Source organism: Sorex araneus, chromosome 1, assembly GCF_027595985.1.
Source record: "Sorex araneus isolate mSorAra2 chromosome 1, mSorAra2.pri, whole genome shotgun sequence".
NCBI classification, from domain to species: domain Eukaryota; kingdom Metazoa; phylum Chordata; class Mammalia; order Eulipotyphla; family Soricidae; genus Sorex; species Sorex araneus.
This window is the reverse complement of record NC_073302.1, coordinates 293,901,291-293,918,994: the sequence shown is the minus strand read 5'-3', so window position 1 is coordinate 293,918,994 and position 17,704 is coordinate 293,901,291. Positions and strand designations below refer to the sequence as shown.

The window sequence follows — 17,704 nt, the reverse complement described above, 5'->3', positions numbered from 1 at the left end:
GGATCGTGCGGCCCGGCCGTGTCGCCCATGTCCAGCCTGGTGTTGCTGTGCTGCGGGGTCCTGGGGGCGGCGCTGGCGGGGGCGCGCGGGGAGGGCCCGCTGAGCCCCGAGAAGACCCAGGTATGGGGGCCCGGCTTAAACGCGGCCGTCGTGCTCCCCGCTCGCTACTTCTACATCCAGGCCGTGGACGCCTCGGGAAGTCGGTGAGCGACCCTCGCGCCCCCAACTTTGAGGGGGGGGGACACAGTTGGAAAGTGGGGGCTTCCCTTCGAGTTTCACCCGCCCGAGAACTTATTTCCCCATTGCGCTTGAAAACCCAGGACCTCTGGGCAGGCCTGGGGACCCTCTGGCTACTGGCATCTTCCCCCCCCACCCCCCCACCCCCGACAAGTCATTTTCCCCTGTAGCCGGGGAGAGACGATTCCGAATTAAGTCTCCTCCTGGCTGTTTGGAGAGAGACCCCCGCACCTTCGCATCCTTCGGAAAGGTGCCCCCTCTCCTGCCTGCCTGTGGACCAGGGGTAAGAAGGAATTTCCAACGTGATTTTTCCCAATCTTGATTGGTTTCATCTTTCCTTGGAGCCGCTATTTGGGGCTTTATACCTACTCGTAAGCGTGTTTGAAAACTTCAAAGAAATAAATGAAAAATAGAACATACCGTGAGGCTGGAGCGATAGCACAGTGGGTAGGGCAGTTGCCTTGCACGCCGCCGACCCGGGTTCCAGTCCCAGCGTCCCATATGGTCCCCTGAGCACTGCCAGGAGTGATTCCTGAGTGCAAAGCCAGGAGTAACCAGTGAGCATCACCGGGTGTGACCCGAAAAGTAAAAAAAAAGAAAAATAGAACATATCTGTGGAGGGCCTGGGTCTAACGTGGATCTTCTGTGCATTGGGAAGACAGGTGCTGATGTCTTCCGTTGAGTTTGGCCACTTACCGTATCCTTCAGACTTGATCTTGATCCTTCACCAGAGTTATCTTTTTTAAATTGCTGAATGCTGACTCAGAGATTTTGTAAGGAGAATCTGTCTTGGGAGTAAGACGTTTTCAAAAAAAAAAAAGAAAGTTAAGGAAAGTTAGTATGTTGTCATTGGCTATAAATAGTGCAATTGAGGAACCTAAATACTGTCATAAAAATCCTAAGAGCCAGGACATGGATCCAAAGGAAAATTTCCCATGATGTCACTCAGATGGAACCCTCCATACTGGCTTTCGTCCATGACTGAGCATGATTTGTAATGTGGATTTTTAAAGGAATAGGAAATCTTTTCCAAAAGGCTATTATCGTTGGGAGGAAAGGTTCTCACTCTGCTGTGTTCAGGGGCCACTCCCTGTACAGTGCTCATGAAACCATGCAGTAATGGGAATAAACCTGGGGGTCCTACATGTGCTCCGGCCCTTTGAGCCATCTGCCTTGCCAAGAGACCATTTTCTTTAGAAGGATCATTTGATCACAAATTTCCAGTTGGTTTATGCCTGGAATAAATTGTAGATCATACATATTATTTTTATGTAGTGAATACATATGGGGATGAGTAGTCCTTCTTTCAAAGAATTGTTTATTGCATATATATTAAGATTAATTAGAAATAGCTCTCGGGCCAGAGATAAGGACAGCAGGTAAGATGCTTGCTTTGTACCCAAGCAACCTGGGTCCAATCCCTGGGACTTCATATTGGCCCCTGAATCCTGCCAAGAATAAGCACAGAGGCAGGAGTAAGTCCTGAGAAGGAAGGAGGGAGAGAGGGAGGGAGGATGGGAGGAAGGAAGGAAAGGAGGGAGGGAGGAAGGAAGGAAGGAAGGAAGGAAGGAAGGAAGGAAGGAAGGAAGGAAGGAAGGAAGGAAGGAAGGAAAGGAGGGAGGAAGGAAGGAAGGAAGGAAGGAAGGAAGGAAGGAAGGAAGGAAGGGAGGGAGGGAGGGAGGAAGGAAGGAAGGAAGGAAGGAAGGAAGGAAGGAAGGAAGGAAGGAAGGAAGGAAGGAGAAAAAATGTCTCCTACCCTCAAGGAAATTCACTGTATCACTGTCATCCTGTTGCTCATTGATTTGCTTGAGCAGGCACAGTAACGTCTCCATTGTGAGACTTGTGGCTGTTTTTGGCATATCAGATACGCCATGGGCAGCTTGCCAGGCTCTGCTGTGCAGGTGAGATACTCTCGGTAGCTTGCCGGGCTCTCTGAGAGGGGAGAAGGAATCAAACCCAGGTCGGCCGCGTGTAAGGCAAACGCCCTACCACTGTGCTATCGCTCCAGCCCCAGGCTAGTCCGAAAATAGTGAGTGGTCGCAAGGTCAACCTAAAGTCAACCTCAAGGAAATTATTTTAAATTTTTGCTTGTTTACTGAATTGTGGTGACCACTCTGGGCAGTGCCCAGGGGCCACCTGGTCTCACTCTGCAGTGCTTCATGGGCCAAACAGTGCCAGAGACCAGACCCGCTCACACACGCTAGACACATGCTCGGACACTTGAGCAACCGCTCCAACCCTCAGGGACCTTCCCTCTGAACGGAAACAGGCGTGTATGACAGTCACTGGGCATGATGAGGACAGGGCTCTGGAGATGGGCAGGGAGCAGCGCCCCGAGCAGATGCCAGCCACTGAACGGGCAGTTTTAATCAGGACCACAGCATGGAGCCAGTGGAGGAGAGATGAAGAATAAGCATGTTTGTAACACAACAAGAAGGCAGGTGGGAACGGGCGTTTCTGGATAGAGGAGCAGCTTGAGAGCAGATACGGGACCACGGAAAGGCACAGACTCTTATGAGCACGGAGGCCAAGGCAGGTCTTCACAGGAGCTGAAGCCGGGGCAGGGCTGGTGCTATAGACAGAGGTGGGGAATAGGTAAGTAATTTTCGCATTGTCCCTTCCTTCGAGTTTTTTTAAATACATTTATTTCAACACCATGCTTGCAACTTGTTCATAACACAGTTGTTAGGGCCTTTCGTTGTCCCAACACCAGTCATACCCCGAGAGTGACCTTCCTCCGCCATTGTCCCCGTTTCCCCTGCCACCCCCTAAGCCGGCCTCCTTGGCAGGCACACAACAATCAGTCTTATGTTGCTTGTTGCAACTAAAATGGCTGGTGGAATTATCAGAAATGCTTCAGTGAAATAAAATGTATGAAAATTGTTACATCTGAAGGTGGGCGGTTGTTCATTGAGCCTCCGGTGTTAATTGTGTCTGTCTGTCGAGTTCAGCTGGCTCCTGTGTTACTTCCCCATCTAATGGGGTCTGCTCCTACTGGAATATCAGTGCTGTGGAATTTGGAAGTATGGTGTGGCCACATGTGTGGCCACAAGGTCCAGAGACTTCAAGATCAGTGGTCTGGGCTAGTGAGTCGAAACGGCGGCCCTGGAGGAGGTGGGCATGGCTGCCGGGGCTTTCAGGAGAGTGGTGGGGTGTGGGTGTCTGGTGGGGAGACTGCCCAGCCCCCCACTCTAAGAAGGCCCCAGAGTTTTCTCAGCCCAACAGTAGAGGACCTGCGGTTTCCGCAGCTTGGTGTCTCTGCAGGGATGATTTGTGAAGCAGGGAGATTGAGCCCTCAGCACGAGTGCATTGTGGGGGGATAGGTGCTGGGTTCTCAGCAGGGCTGGGACCAAGGGAGCCCCGAAATTTTCAGCTGGGAGACCCGTGTGTCCGGGAATCTCAGCCCCTTGGCTGGCCTCTCCTTGGATATGTCATTCTCGAGTCTGAAGAGCAGGGCTGTGGGTGATTGGGAGGTGGCCGTGCCGTTTTCTAACGAAACTTGTTCGCTCATTTGGCCCTTGCCACGTTGTTTATGGCAGTGAATGTTCTCTGAGCCCGCCTAGCCGTGCCGGTCCCAATGCAGAAGCCCACTCGGGACCACAGGTTCAGACTGGGGCAGGATCTGTGTGGGTGTGGTGCCCGCTGTCATCTCCATGTCTCGCTCCCCTCCCCGTCCAGACTGACATCGTCGCCCGGTGAGAAGGCCTTCCAGGTCAAGATCTCAGCGCCAGACGAGCAGTTCACGAGAGTCGGCGTCCAGGTTCTGGACCGGAAGGACGGCTCCTTCATCGTGCGGTACAGGATGTATGCGAGCTACAAAAGCCTGAAGGTGGAAGTCAAGTTCCAAGGTCGCCATGTGGCCCAGTCCCCGTATATTTTAAAAGGTAACGTGGGACAGGGTTTGAGAGCAGGTGCGGGTAGGGTGCTTGTCCTGCACACAGCCAGCCAGGGTTCAATCCTGCCCCCTGTCTGTTCCCCTGAGCACCAACCAGAGTGAGCTCTCAGTGCAGAGCCAGCAGGAAGTCCTGAGCACAGCCGTGGGTGGCCCCAAAACCAACACACACACACACGCACACACACATGCACACATACACACACACACATACACACACACATACACACACGCACACGCACATGCACACACACACACACGCACATGCACACACACACACACACACACACACACCACACACATCAGTGTATTATGTTGGTACTGGTGATGATTTACTCTTCCAAGAAAAGTAACTGAGACCTTTTGAGACCTTGCTTGTATGAGAGACTATTAAAAGTATCCATTGCAGGGCCAGAGAGCACAGTGGGTAAGGCGCTTGGCAGGCCCTGCACGCAGCTACCCAGGTTCTATCCCCTGCATCAGATACAGGCCCCTGAGTACCACCAGAAGTAGTCCCTGAGCACAGAGCTTGGAGTAAGCTGTGGACAGAAGCAGGTGTGGCATATAAAAAATAGGAAGGGGGGCTGGAGTGATAGCACAGCAGGTAGGCGTTTGCCTTGCACGCCGCCAACCCGGATTCAATCCCCGGCATCCCATATGGTCCTCCAAGCACCGCCAGGAGTAATTCCTGAGTGCAAAGCCAGGAGTAACCCCTGAGCATCTCTGGGTGTGACCCAAAAAGCAAAAAAAAAAAAATAGGAAGGAAGGAAATATTTCCTTCACAGTTGTCTTCCAGAGGTATGCTCCTCCAATGCCCTTCTGACGACGTTTGGTTATTCTTCAGTTCACAAAGCCTAATGAATAGCAGTCACCAGAGATTTTAAAAAGAAAAATACAGTACCCAGTTGCCTTCTCTGCAGTTTCTTTACCGTACATTGTACAGCCACTTTACCGTACAATGCTTTTCAGACAGAAGGCTGTCAGGCGAACACTGGCCTGGTGTCATAAAATTGCATGCCTGAAACCTTATCATGAATAACTTTCTAATTTCACAGAGACAAAAGATTTTATAGGTAAAAAAACAAACAAATAGAAAGCTGGCTTAATTGTGATGTGTGAGTGTAATAGAAGTTTCTTTATTGTAAAAATTCAATTTATAGTGAATGCCCTTCCGTACTAAGGATATAAGAAGCCCCTTTTCTGTTTGTTTTGTTTGGGGGCTGCACCCCGCAGTGCTCAGAGCATACTCTTGGCACTGCATCCAGGGGTGTTGGGGATCGAAACGGTCGGTCACGTGCCAGGCAGATGTCCTCGCTGCTGTGCTGTGGCTCCGGATGCCCTGCATGAAGCTCCTTGCAGGAGGCTTACCGCGTGTCCCAGTGCTGAGGGCGTCATTCCTGTCCCTTTGTTGTGTGTGTGAATGTGTGAATAGGGCCGGTGTACCACGAGAACTGTGACTGCCCCGTGGAAGACAGTGCCGCCTGGCTCCAGGCTATGGGCTGCCCGGACTCCATCAGCCAGATCCAGAGAGACCTGGAACCTTTCCCGACCGTCGATCCTGGGAAGATCGCCACGGAAATCCCGGAAAGATTCGGACAGAGGCAGAGCCTGTGTCACTATACAGTGAAGGACAACAAGGTAGAGAGTGTGGCCAGGCCATGTGTAGGGTTTACCGTGTCTTCTTCGGACTGTTTGGCTGCTCCTCGCCACACTGTTTTATTGTTGTTGTTGCTGTTATTTGTTTGCTTTGCCTTTCATCATTTATTTTTTTAATACACAACCGTGAGATACAGTTACAAAGCTTTCATGTTCGAGATTCAGCCGTAAAATGATCGAACACCCATCCCCTGCCAGTGCACACTTTCCACCACCACCAGTGTCCCCAGTATATCCCCCCCCTCACATCCTGGTCCTCACTCTGCCTCCATGGCAGACAATTTCCCCAATACTCTCTACTTTGGGGCATTATGTTTTGATCGAATTTTCCCGCCACCATTCAAGCCTGCCTGCCAGGGGCAGATGCTAAATCAGTTATTGTCCATTGCTGATTTTGAATATCATGGGTGCCCCGGCCATGCACTTCCGGAATCCTAGATTGTAAATGGTTGGGTTCCAGAGATATTTCTGTAGGGCACTAATCCATTTTGGGATTCAGTTGGGCGTCTGGACCAGGGTTATTGGTGTGCTAAGGTGGCATCCAGAGGCACATTGTGGTCATGACAGCCAGGCTGATGAGTGGGCGGGCAGCCGGGGAGGGACAGCCCAGGTCCCTGACACCATGCAGCATGGAGATTAGTCCTGGAACCCACATACCTGGGCCTTGCTTGTGGAAGCTCTTGGTCGCTGGGATTCCATCTGGAGTGGGCGGGGAGACTGCGCCTGCTCCATCTGGGGTGCCCCCGTGAAATTGTCTCGGTAAGGGGCTCGGAGAGATCTCCGGTGCTGTGGTGTCCTCTGGGACTTGCTGCTGAGTCTCTGGGCCAGGGCTGTTGGGTTGCCACACTCTTGACCAACCCACTCACTTTGCTTTGCTTGCAGGTCTACATCAAGACTCACGGGGAACATGTAGGTTTCAGGATTTTCATGGACGCCATTCTGCTGTCTTTGACTCGAAAGGTAAGTGCTGCTTATGTCTTGGCTCCTATAGACAATTCAGGCCCAGGTTTTGCAGTGCAGTTGCTCAGGATGAGAATAATACTCTATCATATTTCATCACATGGAATAGTAACAGAGACACAATGCCTACAACATAAATATCGACTGAATTAAGATCATGGAGTTAATATATTTGCAAACATGTCTCTTGCGTTATCAAAACATTGAGGGAAAAATGAATGTTTTCAAACTCTCAAGGGTCAGAACTTGTTCTATGAAGATTTGTGCACACCTTAATTTTACATTATTCTTTTGGAGTGAAGAGAACAAAGAATCCTGTTCATTACTCTGTTTTCTTAGACACCACAGGAGGAAATTCTCAGGTTTATTTGACCCACTTGCAATACACAAAGAAATTTAAAACAAAGATTACTAAACCGGCAACAGTTTTATTCCTCCCATTATTTCCTTAGTCCTCTTTATATGTAAATAACTTATTAACGACAACAAAAATAACCAGTGTATTGATATTTGCTTACATTTCACTGCAGTTTTAGTAATAAGAGAATAAGTATGTGTATTGTAAGGGACTTAGGAAATTTAAATGAATTTAAATGAATAAATTTGGAAAAATTGATTTAATTTAATTCAATGTATTAAAGTATTTTATGCTTTAATTTAAAAAAATACCCATATCCGAGGCCAGAGAGATAGTGTGGAGGGATGGCACTTCCTGGCACGCAGCAACCTCGGGAACCACATGGTCCCTTGAGCACCGCCAGGAGTGACACAAGCAGAGCTGGGAGAAGCCCCAAAGAACTACCAGCTGTGGCCTCCCCAGGCCCTTCATTCCTCACCACCACCCGCAAAAATACACACACATGCGCACACACGCGCGCACACACACACACACACGTATCCGGAATAGTCTTCTGAACGCTTAGCCTAAAACATTCTGTCACATATGGTAGCCGGGTTAGGGTCCAGGCGGTGCTCTCGGAGAGACACCAAAACCCAAAAGAAAATTTAAAAAATTCTTCGTGGAGGAATTTTTATTGACGAGTCCAGCTGTACTCAGGGCCTATTCCTGACCCTGTGCCCAGGAGCCACTCCTGGTGGGGGTCGAGGATCGAACCCTGGTCAGTGGCGTGCAAAGCAAGCGCCCTAGCCACGATACAGCTCTCGCCCTGCTAGTTTATTTCATTTGAAGCAAGTTCACCTGGGCAGGCCGGGGGTAGGGAAAAGGGTTGCATCAACCCCGTCGTACTCAGGGACACTCCTGGCAGGCCCTGGGAATGCGGAGTGTCCCCGTGGGCCCTGTGGCACGGCGTTTACTCCTCAGCATCACTCGTACCAGCAGCCTGGCTGCGTGCACCCCACCCTCCTGCCACCATCGAGGCACTCAGCGCCGTCCACGCTGAAGGGGTGGGCTCGGGGGTCCAGCCAGCAGGGGTGGAGTTGGGAGCCACCGAGCGTGCACGTGTCTGAAACGGGAGACGCCGATCCCGGCGGCGGCAGAGCCAGTGCCCTGTCCGCTGTGGGCTCTCGGGGCTCGCAGCCTCGGCGTGAGCCCCCGTCCCGCCGGGCAGGGAGCTCTGCTGCCGGGAAGTGACCGCGCCCGCTGTCCTGTCGCAGGTGAAGGTGCCGGACGTGGAGTTCTTCGTCAACCTGGGGGACTGGCCCCTGGAGAGGAAGACCTCCCGGGCACAGCCCCACCCCATCTTCTCCTGGTGTGGCTCTACGGACTCCAGGGACATCGTGATGCCCACCTACGACCTCACCGAGTCCGTCCTGGAGAGCATGGGCCGGTGAGGCGCGGCCGCCACCCCCCCACCCCCTGCCCGGGGCCCGACGGGGCCGCCCCAGCCAGCAGCCCCCACCACGCCGCCGCGCTCTCTGCCTTCCAGGGTCAGCCTGGACATGATGTCGGTGCAGGCCAACACGGGGCCGCCCTGGGAGAGCAAGAACGGCACCGCCCTGTGGAGGGGCCGGGACAGCCGCAAGGAGAGGCTGGAACTGGTGAAGCTCAGCAGGAAGCACCCGGAGCTCCTTGACGCCGCCTTCACCAACTTCTTCTTCTTCCAGCACGACGAGAGCCTGTACGGGCCCATCGTCAAGCACATCTCCTTCTTCGACTTCTTCAAGGTACGCCGCGCGCCCGCCCGGCCCTGCCCTTCTTCCCGTGCCTTTCGGGAGTGGCCAGAGCGTCTTGATAAGGACCTGGGGAGAGTGAGGAAACCCCAGCTTAGCCAGTACCAGGGCTGCAGGGGTGGGATCGGGCCTGGGGTGGATCCTGCTGGGGGATTGGGCCTGGGAGTGGATCCTGCCTGGGGATCTCGGGTGTAGGGGGTGGATCCTGCCTGGGGTTTGGGCCTGGGGCTTGGATCCTGCCTGGGGATCGGGCCTGGGCAGTGGATCCTTCCTGGGGATCAGGCCTGGGCAGTGGATCCTGCCTGGGGATCAGTCTTGGGCAGTGGATTCTGCCTGGGAATCGGTCCTGGGTAGTGGATCTTGCCTGTGGATTGGGCGGGGGGAGTGGGTCCTGCCTGGGGATCGGACCTGGGCAGTTGATCCTGCCTCGGGATCAGGTCTGGGGGTGGGTCCTGCCTGGGGATCGGGTCTGGGGGTGGATTTTGCCTGTGGATCAGGTCTGGGGGTAGATCCTGCCTGGGGATCGGGTCTGGGGGTGGGTCCTGCCTGGGGATCGGAACTGGGGATGGATCCTGCCTGGGGATCAGGTCTGGGGGTGGATCCTGCCTGGGGTTCGGGGCTGGGGGTGGGTCCTGCCTGGGGATCGGGGCTGGGCAGTGCATCCTGTCTGAGGGTGGGCCTGGTCATCACTTCGGCCCCTGCTCTGTGGGGCTCGGGGCTGGGCTGCAGCTGGAGGCTCCCTGCTAGCCCCACACGCATTGTGGGGGTGAATCCCTCCGTGTGGACAAATGCCCCTGACAGCTACAGGCTCAAGCTTGAGCCTCCTGGGGGTACACAGGAGCCCCTTGCGCGGTTGGCCTGTGGGCAGCCTGGGGCTGGGTCGCATCTCCCGGAGGGACCTTCTCCCCCAGCGCCCCCCCCACCTACTTGCCTGCTAGGTGGTGTTTGAAGTCCCAGTGGCAGGGCGGATGGCGAGGAAGGCCCCTGCTGTCTGTCTGGGGAGCACACCGGGCGAGGGAGACAGTGACGAGCCCCAAGTCACTGCCTTGCAGGCAGCCGACCCCACGCGGTGCCCCGAGGCCCACCTGCAGTGACCCCTGAGTGCAGAGCCAGGAGTGACCCTGAGCACTGCCGGTTGTGCCCTAGAGACAGAGGGAAAGAGGAGAAAGCAGGTGCTGTGTGTGCCCAGACGGCTGCCCAGGGTCTCTAGGGCGGCCAAGGCACCCCCAGCAGTGCTCAGAGGCGCAGGGCCGACAGACTCTGCCAGCCCGAGCAGAGGGTCAGCGTCAGGGCCTGGGCCCTGCTGTTCCGGGCCCTGGACGGGGCCCCCGAGGACCAGCCCTGTGGGTGTGACACTCGGGGGTCCCTGAGCTCTCGCCAGCCCCATCTTTCTTCCCATAGCTCACACCACAGGAAGCCCCAGCAGCGTCGTGTTGCCTGGTGGGCGGTTCTTGCCATCTGCACATCAGAGTCTTTTTTGGTTAGGGGCCACACCTGCCAGTGCTCAGAGGGCCCTCCCCGCAGTGCTCTGGGGACCGTGCAGGGCCGAGGCTCAAGCCCAGGCTCTCGTGGGCTCTCCCCGTGCCCCGGAGGGGTTTGGCTTGATTTGGTTTTTAAGCGCTTCTGAGCAGGGCCCGAGAGCTCTGAGGGCAGGACACGGGCCCTGCAGGCAGACGCCCAATCCTCCCCCGCCCGGCCGCTCTGGGTCGCCCTGGCAGCCCACGGACCCCGTCCCGGAGGGCACGTTGCCAGGCCCGCACAGATGGGGGCACTGTGCCCTCACCCTTGGTCTCTACAGGGGACCCTCCCAAAAGCAGCACCCAGGAGCACTGATGCCCTCAAGCCCTCCTTGGACCCGGTCCTGGAGCAGATCTGCTCCATTCCTACCCGGCCTGTCCCTCGGCACCGGGCGCTTATGGATTTCCGGTGCGGGGTCTGGACACGGTCAGCCCCGGGCGAAAGGCTGCTCTGCTCTCAGGGAGTAGGGCCAGGTGACCAGCCAGTCTGGCCCCCTGTCACCCGAGGAGGCCGGCCCAGTGTGTTGCCCCTCTGTGAAATCAGCGTGTTCCACACGGGCGGTTGACTCTGGTCAGTGGGAGACGGTCATGCTGCCAAGTGGCCACGCGGAGGGCAAAGCCCAGCTGGTGTGTGTCTGAGGGGTGGGGGAGGGACTGTACTGTAGGGCGGAGGAGAACAGGGACAGAGCAGGAAGGAGCCCCAGGCCGGGGGGAGAGGCCCAGGGTCCAGCACCACCGGGAGGGGAGTAGAGGAACGGAAGGAAGCAAAAGGAGGGAGGGCGGGCAGCAAGGAAGGAAGGAAGGAAGGAAGGAAGGAGGGAGGGAGGGAGGGAGGGAGGGAGGAAAAGAAGGAAGGAAGGAAGGAAGGAGGGAAGGAGGGAAAGAAGGAAGGAGGGAGGGAGGGAAAGAAGGAAGGAAGGAAGGAAGGAAGGAAGGAAGGAAGGAAGGAAGGAAGGAAGGAAGGAAGGAAGGAAGGAAGGAAGGAGGGAGGGAGGGAAAGAAGGAAGGAAGGAGGGAAAGAAGGAAGGAAGGAGGGAAAGAAGGAAGGAAGGAGGGAGGGAGGGAGGGAGGGAGGGAAGGAAGGAAGGAGGGAGGGAGGAAAGGAAGGAAGGAGGGAGGGAGGGAAAGAAGGAAGGAGGGAGGGCAGGCAGGAAGGAAAGGAAGGAAGGAAGGAAAAAGGACTATAAAACAGGGAGAGAGGGAGGGAAGTGAGGAAGGAAAGGAGGGATGGAAGAAGGGCATAGGAAGGGGGAAGGAGGGAGGGCCCGGGAGCAGGGGGGAAGGAGGGAGGGCCCGGGAGCAGGGGGAAGGAGGGAGGGCATAGGAAGGGGGGAGGGAGGGAGGGCCCGGGAGCAGGGGGGAGGGAGGCCGTGGAAGCCGGGGCGCCCTGATGCCCTGCTCTCTGGCAGCACAAGTACCAGATCAACGTGGACGGCACGGTGGCCGCCTACCGCCTGCCATACCTGCTCGTGGGTGACAGCGTGGTGCTGAAGCAGGACTCCATCTACTACGAGCACTTCTACAGTGAGCTGCAGCCCTGGCGACACTACATCCCGGTGAAGAGCAACCTGAGCGACCTCCTGGAGAAGCTGAGATGGGCCAAGGCCCACGACGAAGAGGTGAAGTCGCCGGGACGGACCCCTTGGCTTGGCACTCGGGTCCTCGGGGAGGCGCGTCCCCGGGAGCTGCTCCGCCTCCCCTCGGGCAGCACAGTGGGCCCCGTCCGGGCGACCGCGGGCCCGGGGTTTGCATGGACTGTCCACTCTGCACGGGAAGGTAAAGCCCCTGGGCGGGAGCTGGCTCGGAGGGTTGGCACACACGCCCGGCATGCCGGGGCTGGGGTTCAATCCCCAGCACTGCCCGATCCCTCGAGCCACACCAGGAGCAACCCCTGAGCACCAAGCTAGGAGTCCCTCCCAGAGAAACGAAACAAAAGAGGATAAATGGGTAAATGTTGGCCTTGACTAGGTTCTTTATTTCCGTCAAGGTGACCTGGGTCTTAAGCATGGGCATAGTTTTCTTTCTTTTTTCTTTTTTTTTTTCTTTTTGAGTCACACCCAGCGATGCACAGGGCTTACTCCTGGCTCTGCACTCAGGAGTTACCCCTGGAGTTGCTCGGGGGACCATATGGGATGCTGGGAATTGAACCCTGATTGGCCGCGTGCAAGGCAAACGCCCTCCCTGCTGTGCTGTTGCTCCAGCCTGGGCAGAGCTCTCTTAGGCACCTGGAGCCAGTTTGTCAGGAGAGAGAGTGGTCTGTTGGGGACTGGAGTGCGGGATACACCCAAGAATAACCACTGAAGACGGGAAGGCGGCGTATCTTGGCCTGCACTGCATTCACTAAGCTGTCTTCAGCGGTTCCCGTTTCCTTCCAAGCCGTCATTAACGTCCCCGTTTCCCTCCCAGAAACAGTCCTACAAAGGCCAATCCTCCGACTCTCAGATCTCATCCGACTCCATTCCGTATTTTGATTCCCAGCGAAGCTGCCCCATCTGTGCTCTTTCCCTTTCTTGCCGCGCTCTAAGCAGATGCTCGAGATCAGTTTGCCTGGCAGAGAAGCCGTGGTCGGCTCACGGGTGTTTTCTGCTTTCACTGTAGGCAAAGAAGATAGCCAAAGCAGGGCAGGAATTCGCCAGAAACAATCTCATGGGTGATAACATATTCTGTTACTACTTCAAACTTTTCCAGGTGAGTCCTCTTTTCCAAGACAGTCAGCAGCCACTCGGCTCGTAGCAAGAGCCACTGGGAGCGAAGAGTGTCTCATGTCATTTCCAAGACTGTAGCAGGAGGCCTTGGCGCAACCCTTGGGGCCAACACCAGGGACAAGTACTAATCTCGGGCAAGCCGGGCTTCCCTCCTGGAGGACGCCTCCCTGTGGCCTGTATCTAGGCGCGTGCCCTGGGCTCAGCGCTGCTCCGTGTGCACTGACACCGTAGGCAGTGTCGCAGCCGCCTTTGCCGATATTTGTTCCGAACAGCCTGTGTGTGTGAGTGCGTTAGATAGGAAGACGGTGTATGGAGGGGGGTAGGACAGACAGAAGGACGGACGCAGCTCCCCCGGCCCGAGTGGCAGTGTGTCACCGGCCTAAGCAGTGAGCCGTCAGTGTTATTGGAAGCGGCTCTCGGGCTCTGGTGCTGTACCCGCCGTGTTTGGGCCTGTTAAGCTAACCGCAGCGCAGCCTGATTTTGCTTGGAGGTTGTTTTCCTGGACCTGAGCATGTAGGGATTTATAACTAAAGCATCGCTGATGATGTTAAAGTCTTCTTTATTCTTTTTCTCTCTTTTTTTTTTTAAGAGGGAGAGCTGGTCCAGGGGTTGTGGCATTTTCCTTGTATTCAGCTGGCCCCAGTTTGATCCACAGCACTGCATAGGGTCCTCGGAGCCCTGCCGGGAGTGAGCCCTGAGCTCACAGCCAGGAGTTGTTAGCCCTGAACATCACTGGGTGTGTTTCCCCCCCGCCAAAAAAAAATATAAAGCAAATCAATACTGAGGAACTGGCTAGTAATAACACTGGACTTGGACTTGGGGGAGGACTGGGGACTGAATCAGGCCTCAGGCAGGCCAAGGTCATTGCTCTGCGTCTCTTTCACCACCCCATGAGATGCTTGAGGTCTCAGAACTAAAGCTGTTGGGCCCCAACTCCTGGAGCAAAGTTGACCAGTTCGGGGTCTGCCCTGGCCCTTCCCTCTCCTTATCCTCCACCTCCACCCCAGTGTGACTGCAGCTCTGGGGGCTTGCGGTCTGCAGGCTTCTGGAAGGTTGAGATTTGCGGTCTGCAGGGTTTCCCAGAAGGCTGCAGGGTCGTTTATTTATTCAGTTCACCTACACTAGAGGATAGGCACTGAGTGTGTTAAATATGGGGATGGTGTGTGGAGGTGGGTAGGACAGACAGAACCTCCTCAGTCTCAGTGTAGGGAAATCACGGCTGTGATGATTCACCGGGAGGCAGGGGCTAGTGGACGAAATCACACAGGTCCTACAGAAGGAACAGAGGAGTCATCAGCAGCCCTGTGCTCGGTATTATCGGGGCATGGCAGGCTTGGCTTATGCAACTGACGTGCTCCACGTTCCAAGAAATCCCAGTGGCCCGGGTCTGGTAACGGTTCTTATGTTGTCTAAGAAGTGCTTTTGTGTCGTTATCTCTGCAGGAATATGCCAAGTTACAGGTGAGCGAGCCTCAAGTCCGAGAAGGTATGAAGCGGGTAGAACCACAGACCGAGGAAGACCTCTTCCCGTGCACGTGCCATAGGAAAAAGGTAACCAGAGCCAGACCCATGCCAGCCGGGCACTCACCTGGAGTCACCGGGTCAGGCTCCAACTCTCAGCTCCAGCTGCAGCCTGCAGGCACCTCTGTCAGCCCTGGAGACTGATGGACCAGGGAACCCTGAGGCATGGGGCAGTGCCAAGGGGCAGTCGAGCAAACACCCCCCCACCCCACCCCAAATGTGAAGTCTCTTCATGATAATTTGGGTCACCTGGCTTTCCGGTAGATAGACTATTGGAAAGGGTTTTCATAGGTGCCATGTATAACTTTATCTCCCTGTCAGATAGGGTTAGCCAGGTTCATCATCCAATTTAGGGCAGGGGGAGAAATTTGTAACTGTGACTATGAGATCACTCACCACTAACTGATCTCCCACACGCACGGCAGCTGATTTCCATCCACACTTTGAGGGCTAGCAGGGAGCTCCGAGGCTGTCAGTATCTTAATTCTTATTTAGCAAAACTGAACCCAGAAAAGAACTTAGCTCTGAATTGTAGAGCTGGCTGATACCCCAATGAGCACCAAGAGAATTTCTCCTCATCACATTGTGTGTCGGGTTGTATGTGGCCAGTGAGAGAGGTTTTGATTGCAGTTGTTTGGGTTTGAAGGAAGTTACATGTGTAAGATTATGATATCTAGAAAGAAACCCAGGTGTGGCATTATTTTAAGTAATATAATTAGGTCTCCAAATAGACATGCAAAATTGGGTGATTGTAGCTACAATGTGTTCTCAAGGTGTGGGATGAGGGTTCCAGAGCTTAAAGGGGCCCCTTGCCTCAGTGGTGTGGTGACACGAGGTCTCAGAGCTCTGGGGCTGTGATATAATCAGGATATAGTCAGGAATTCTGCACACTGGTTCCATTTTTGGCAGTTTGTATTTTTACGACCATGAGCATCAATGCAAGATCAACACTTTGGTTGGTCCTGTTTCTGCTGTTGGACTTCTGGAGAACCAATTGGCCACTAACCAGTTGTCAGAAGTCGTGCAGAATCTGTGTTCACCCTGTCCTTGCTGCCAAGGCCTCAGTATTGGTTAAAGCTGGTGACGAAACAGAATTGAAGGGGACACCTCACCCAAGGCTCATGCTTGGGTGCAGGATTATCTCGATGGGTCCCAAATGAAACAGGACAGCTTCCTGTCTCCAGTCTTCTTTTTACATTTTCCATCTTCGCCTAAGTGATTTGGAAGGTGCCAAACTCGTATCTTCCCTTGGTCAGCCCAAGAAAGGGGCTGGAATGAAAGTTTTGTGTCTAGCTCCTGACTCCGTGTCCTTCAAAGACCATCGCTAACACCAGGCCCTTCACAGTACTGATGTGGGGATGGTCAGGCTCCCTTGTCAGGGATCCATGAAACACAGTGACTTTACCCACGGACAACTCCAGCAGTAGTCCTGGGCCCTGCCGAGGCCTGCGCGGCCAACTTGAACCTCGGCCAGAGAGGGAATGAGAGTTGAGTGGGCTAGGGAGGACTGCATGCAATATGCAGCATACAGCAAGTTTATTGAAATCCAAGCGGGTTTATATAGTTTTATTTTAGCAACGATCAGCAGGTTACATAAGTGGCATAAACATTATTCAAGCGGTGCAGGCAACTTTATTTTTGCCAATCTTACTTGTTTTTCGGTTCCTTCTCTCAGCCTTGAGAAACATGGGAAAGCAGATGTGGCCTTGAGCATGGCCATGGCAGGCGCGAGCCAATCCTCCCTTCAGCCTCCTCTCGAGTCCAGCTGCCAGAGCATGGTGGCCCTTCAACTTTTCTCTCAAGGCAGGTTGCCAGAGCATGGTGGCCCTTCAACCCCCTTTCCAGGCTGGCCGCCAGAGCATGGTGGCGCTTCGGCCGCCTGTCAAGGTTGGCTGTCAGGGGATGACTCGCCCTCACGCCACGTTTCTCCATACTCATTCCTGTTTACAGGAACTAAGGCAAGGGGTGCCTAGGCCCCCTCCTCACCTAGTCCCTGTTTACAGGGACAGAGGCAGAGGGTGCCCAGGCCCGTCCCCAACAGGGCCCCAAAAGCCTCTCACAGTCATCTCCCCTTTTTTCCATCTTAGAAAGTAGTAGGCTAATTCACACAAGTCTTCCTGGCTTGGGAAGGATGTTTTTGTCTCTAAATATATTGTTTCTCCATTGCAGACCAAAGATGAACTCTGACTGCAGAATACCTCCCCTCCCCTTCAAATCATGGTGCTTTGAAGACTCTCCATATTTGGAAAGAGAATTGTTTTTCAAACGTGAATTCCACGGACAGTATACAGTCTACTCTGGATTATGAAGACAGGTTAATTCTTCTGATCAGTATTCCCATCATTGTCCTTGGAAGCACATATTTTTAGAATTTTATAATAAATTCGTTTTTTATCTGAAAGGTCTGTGTTGTGGTCATGCTAATTTCTGGCTGTGTTTGGACCAGGAGGAGTAAAAAAGCAGAGGGGTCTGGGACCCAGACTCCACGTCGCGGTATAGTAGCTCAGCACCTGCAGATACTGGGTTTATACCATAAGCCAAATCATCCAACTTCTGGGGCTGAAGAGATAGTACAATGGGTGGGGGCATTTGCCTTGCCTGCAGCCGACCCAGGTTCAATCCCCAGCACCCCATGTAGACACCTGATGCCCACAATGAGTAATTCCTGAGTTCAGGGCCAGGAGTAAGTTCTGAGTGTGAGAACGGCTAACGGCTGGGTGTGAACCCCCCCAAAAAAATTATCTTCACCGCAGTGTGACAAGGGGTGTGTGTGTGTGTGTGTGTGTGTGTGTTGACTTGTATTTCTAATGGTTACCACATTATCTTTTTGTGGTGGGGGTTGAAGAGCTAGTACAACAGATGGGCTCTTGCCTTGCATGCAGCTGACTTGGGTTCAATCTCTGTACCCCATGGGGTTCCCTGAGCCCCACCAGGAGTTGTCCTTGAACTCAGATCTAGGAGTACTCTCTGAGCACTGCCAGGTTTCCCCTCCACCCCCCCAAAATAAAACACTGCTAGAAATATCCAGAATAGAATTTGGGCTTGATCCATGGCATGTGCACACACACACACACACACACACAAAGA

General features: G+C 54.3%; 1 protein-coding gene across 1 annotated transcript; it reads left to right on the top strand.

Moving 5' to 3' along the window:
• The first annotated feature begins 26 nt into the window (after positions 1-26).
• On the top strand, positions 27-17,018 carry POGLUT2 (protein O-glucosyltransferase 2). Its single transcript, XM_004614072.2, has 10 exons — positions 27-203; positions 3,916-4,121; positions 5,562-5,767; positions 6,668-6,745; positions 8,360-8,532; positions 8,632-8,869; positions 11,802-12,011; positions 12,991-13,080; positions 14,540-14,647; positions 16,787-17,018. Exons 1-10 carry the CDS (start codon positions 28-30, stop codon positions 16,802-16,804), a joined length of 1,503 nt encoding a protein of 500 aa, XP_004614129.2. The 5' UTR covers position 27; the 3' UTR covers positions 16,805-17,018.
• Positions 17,019-17,704: the final 686 nt, after the last annotated feature.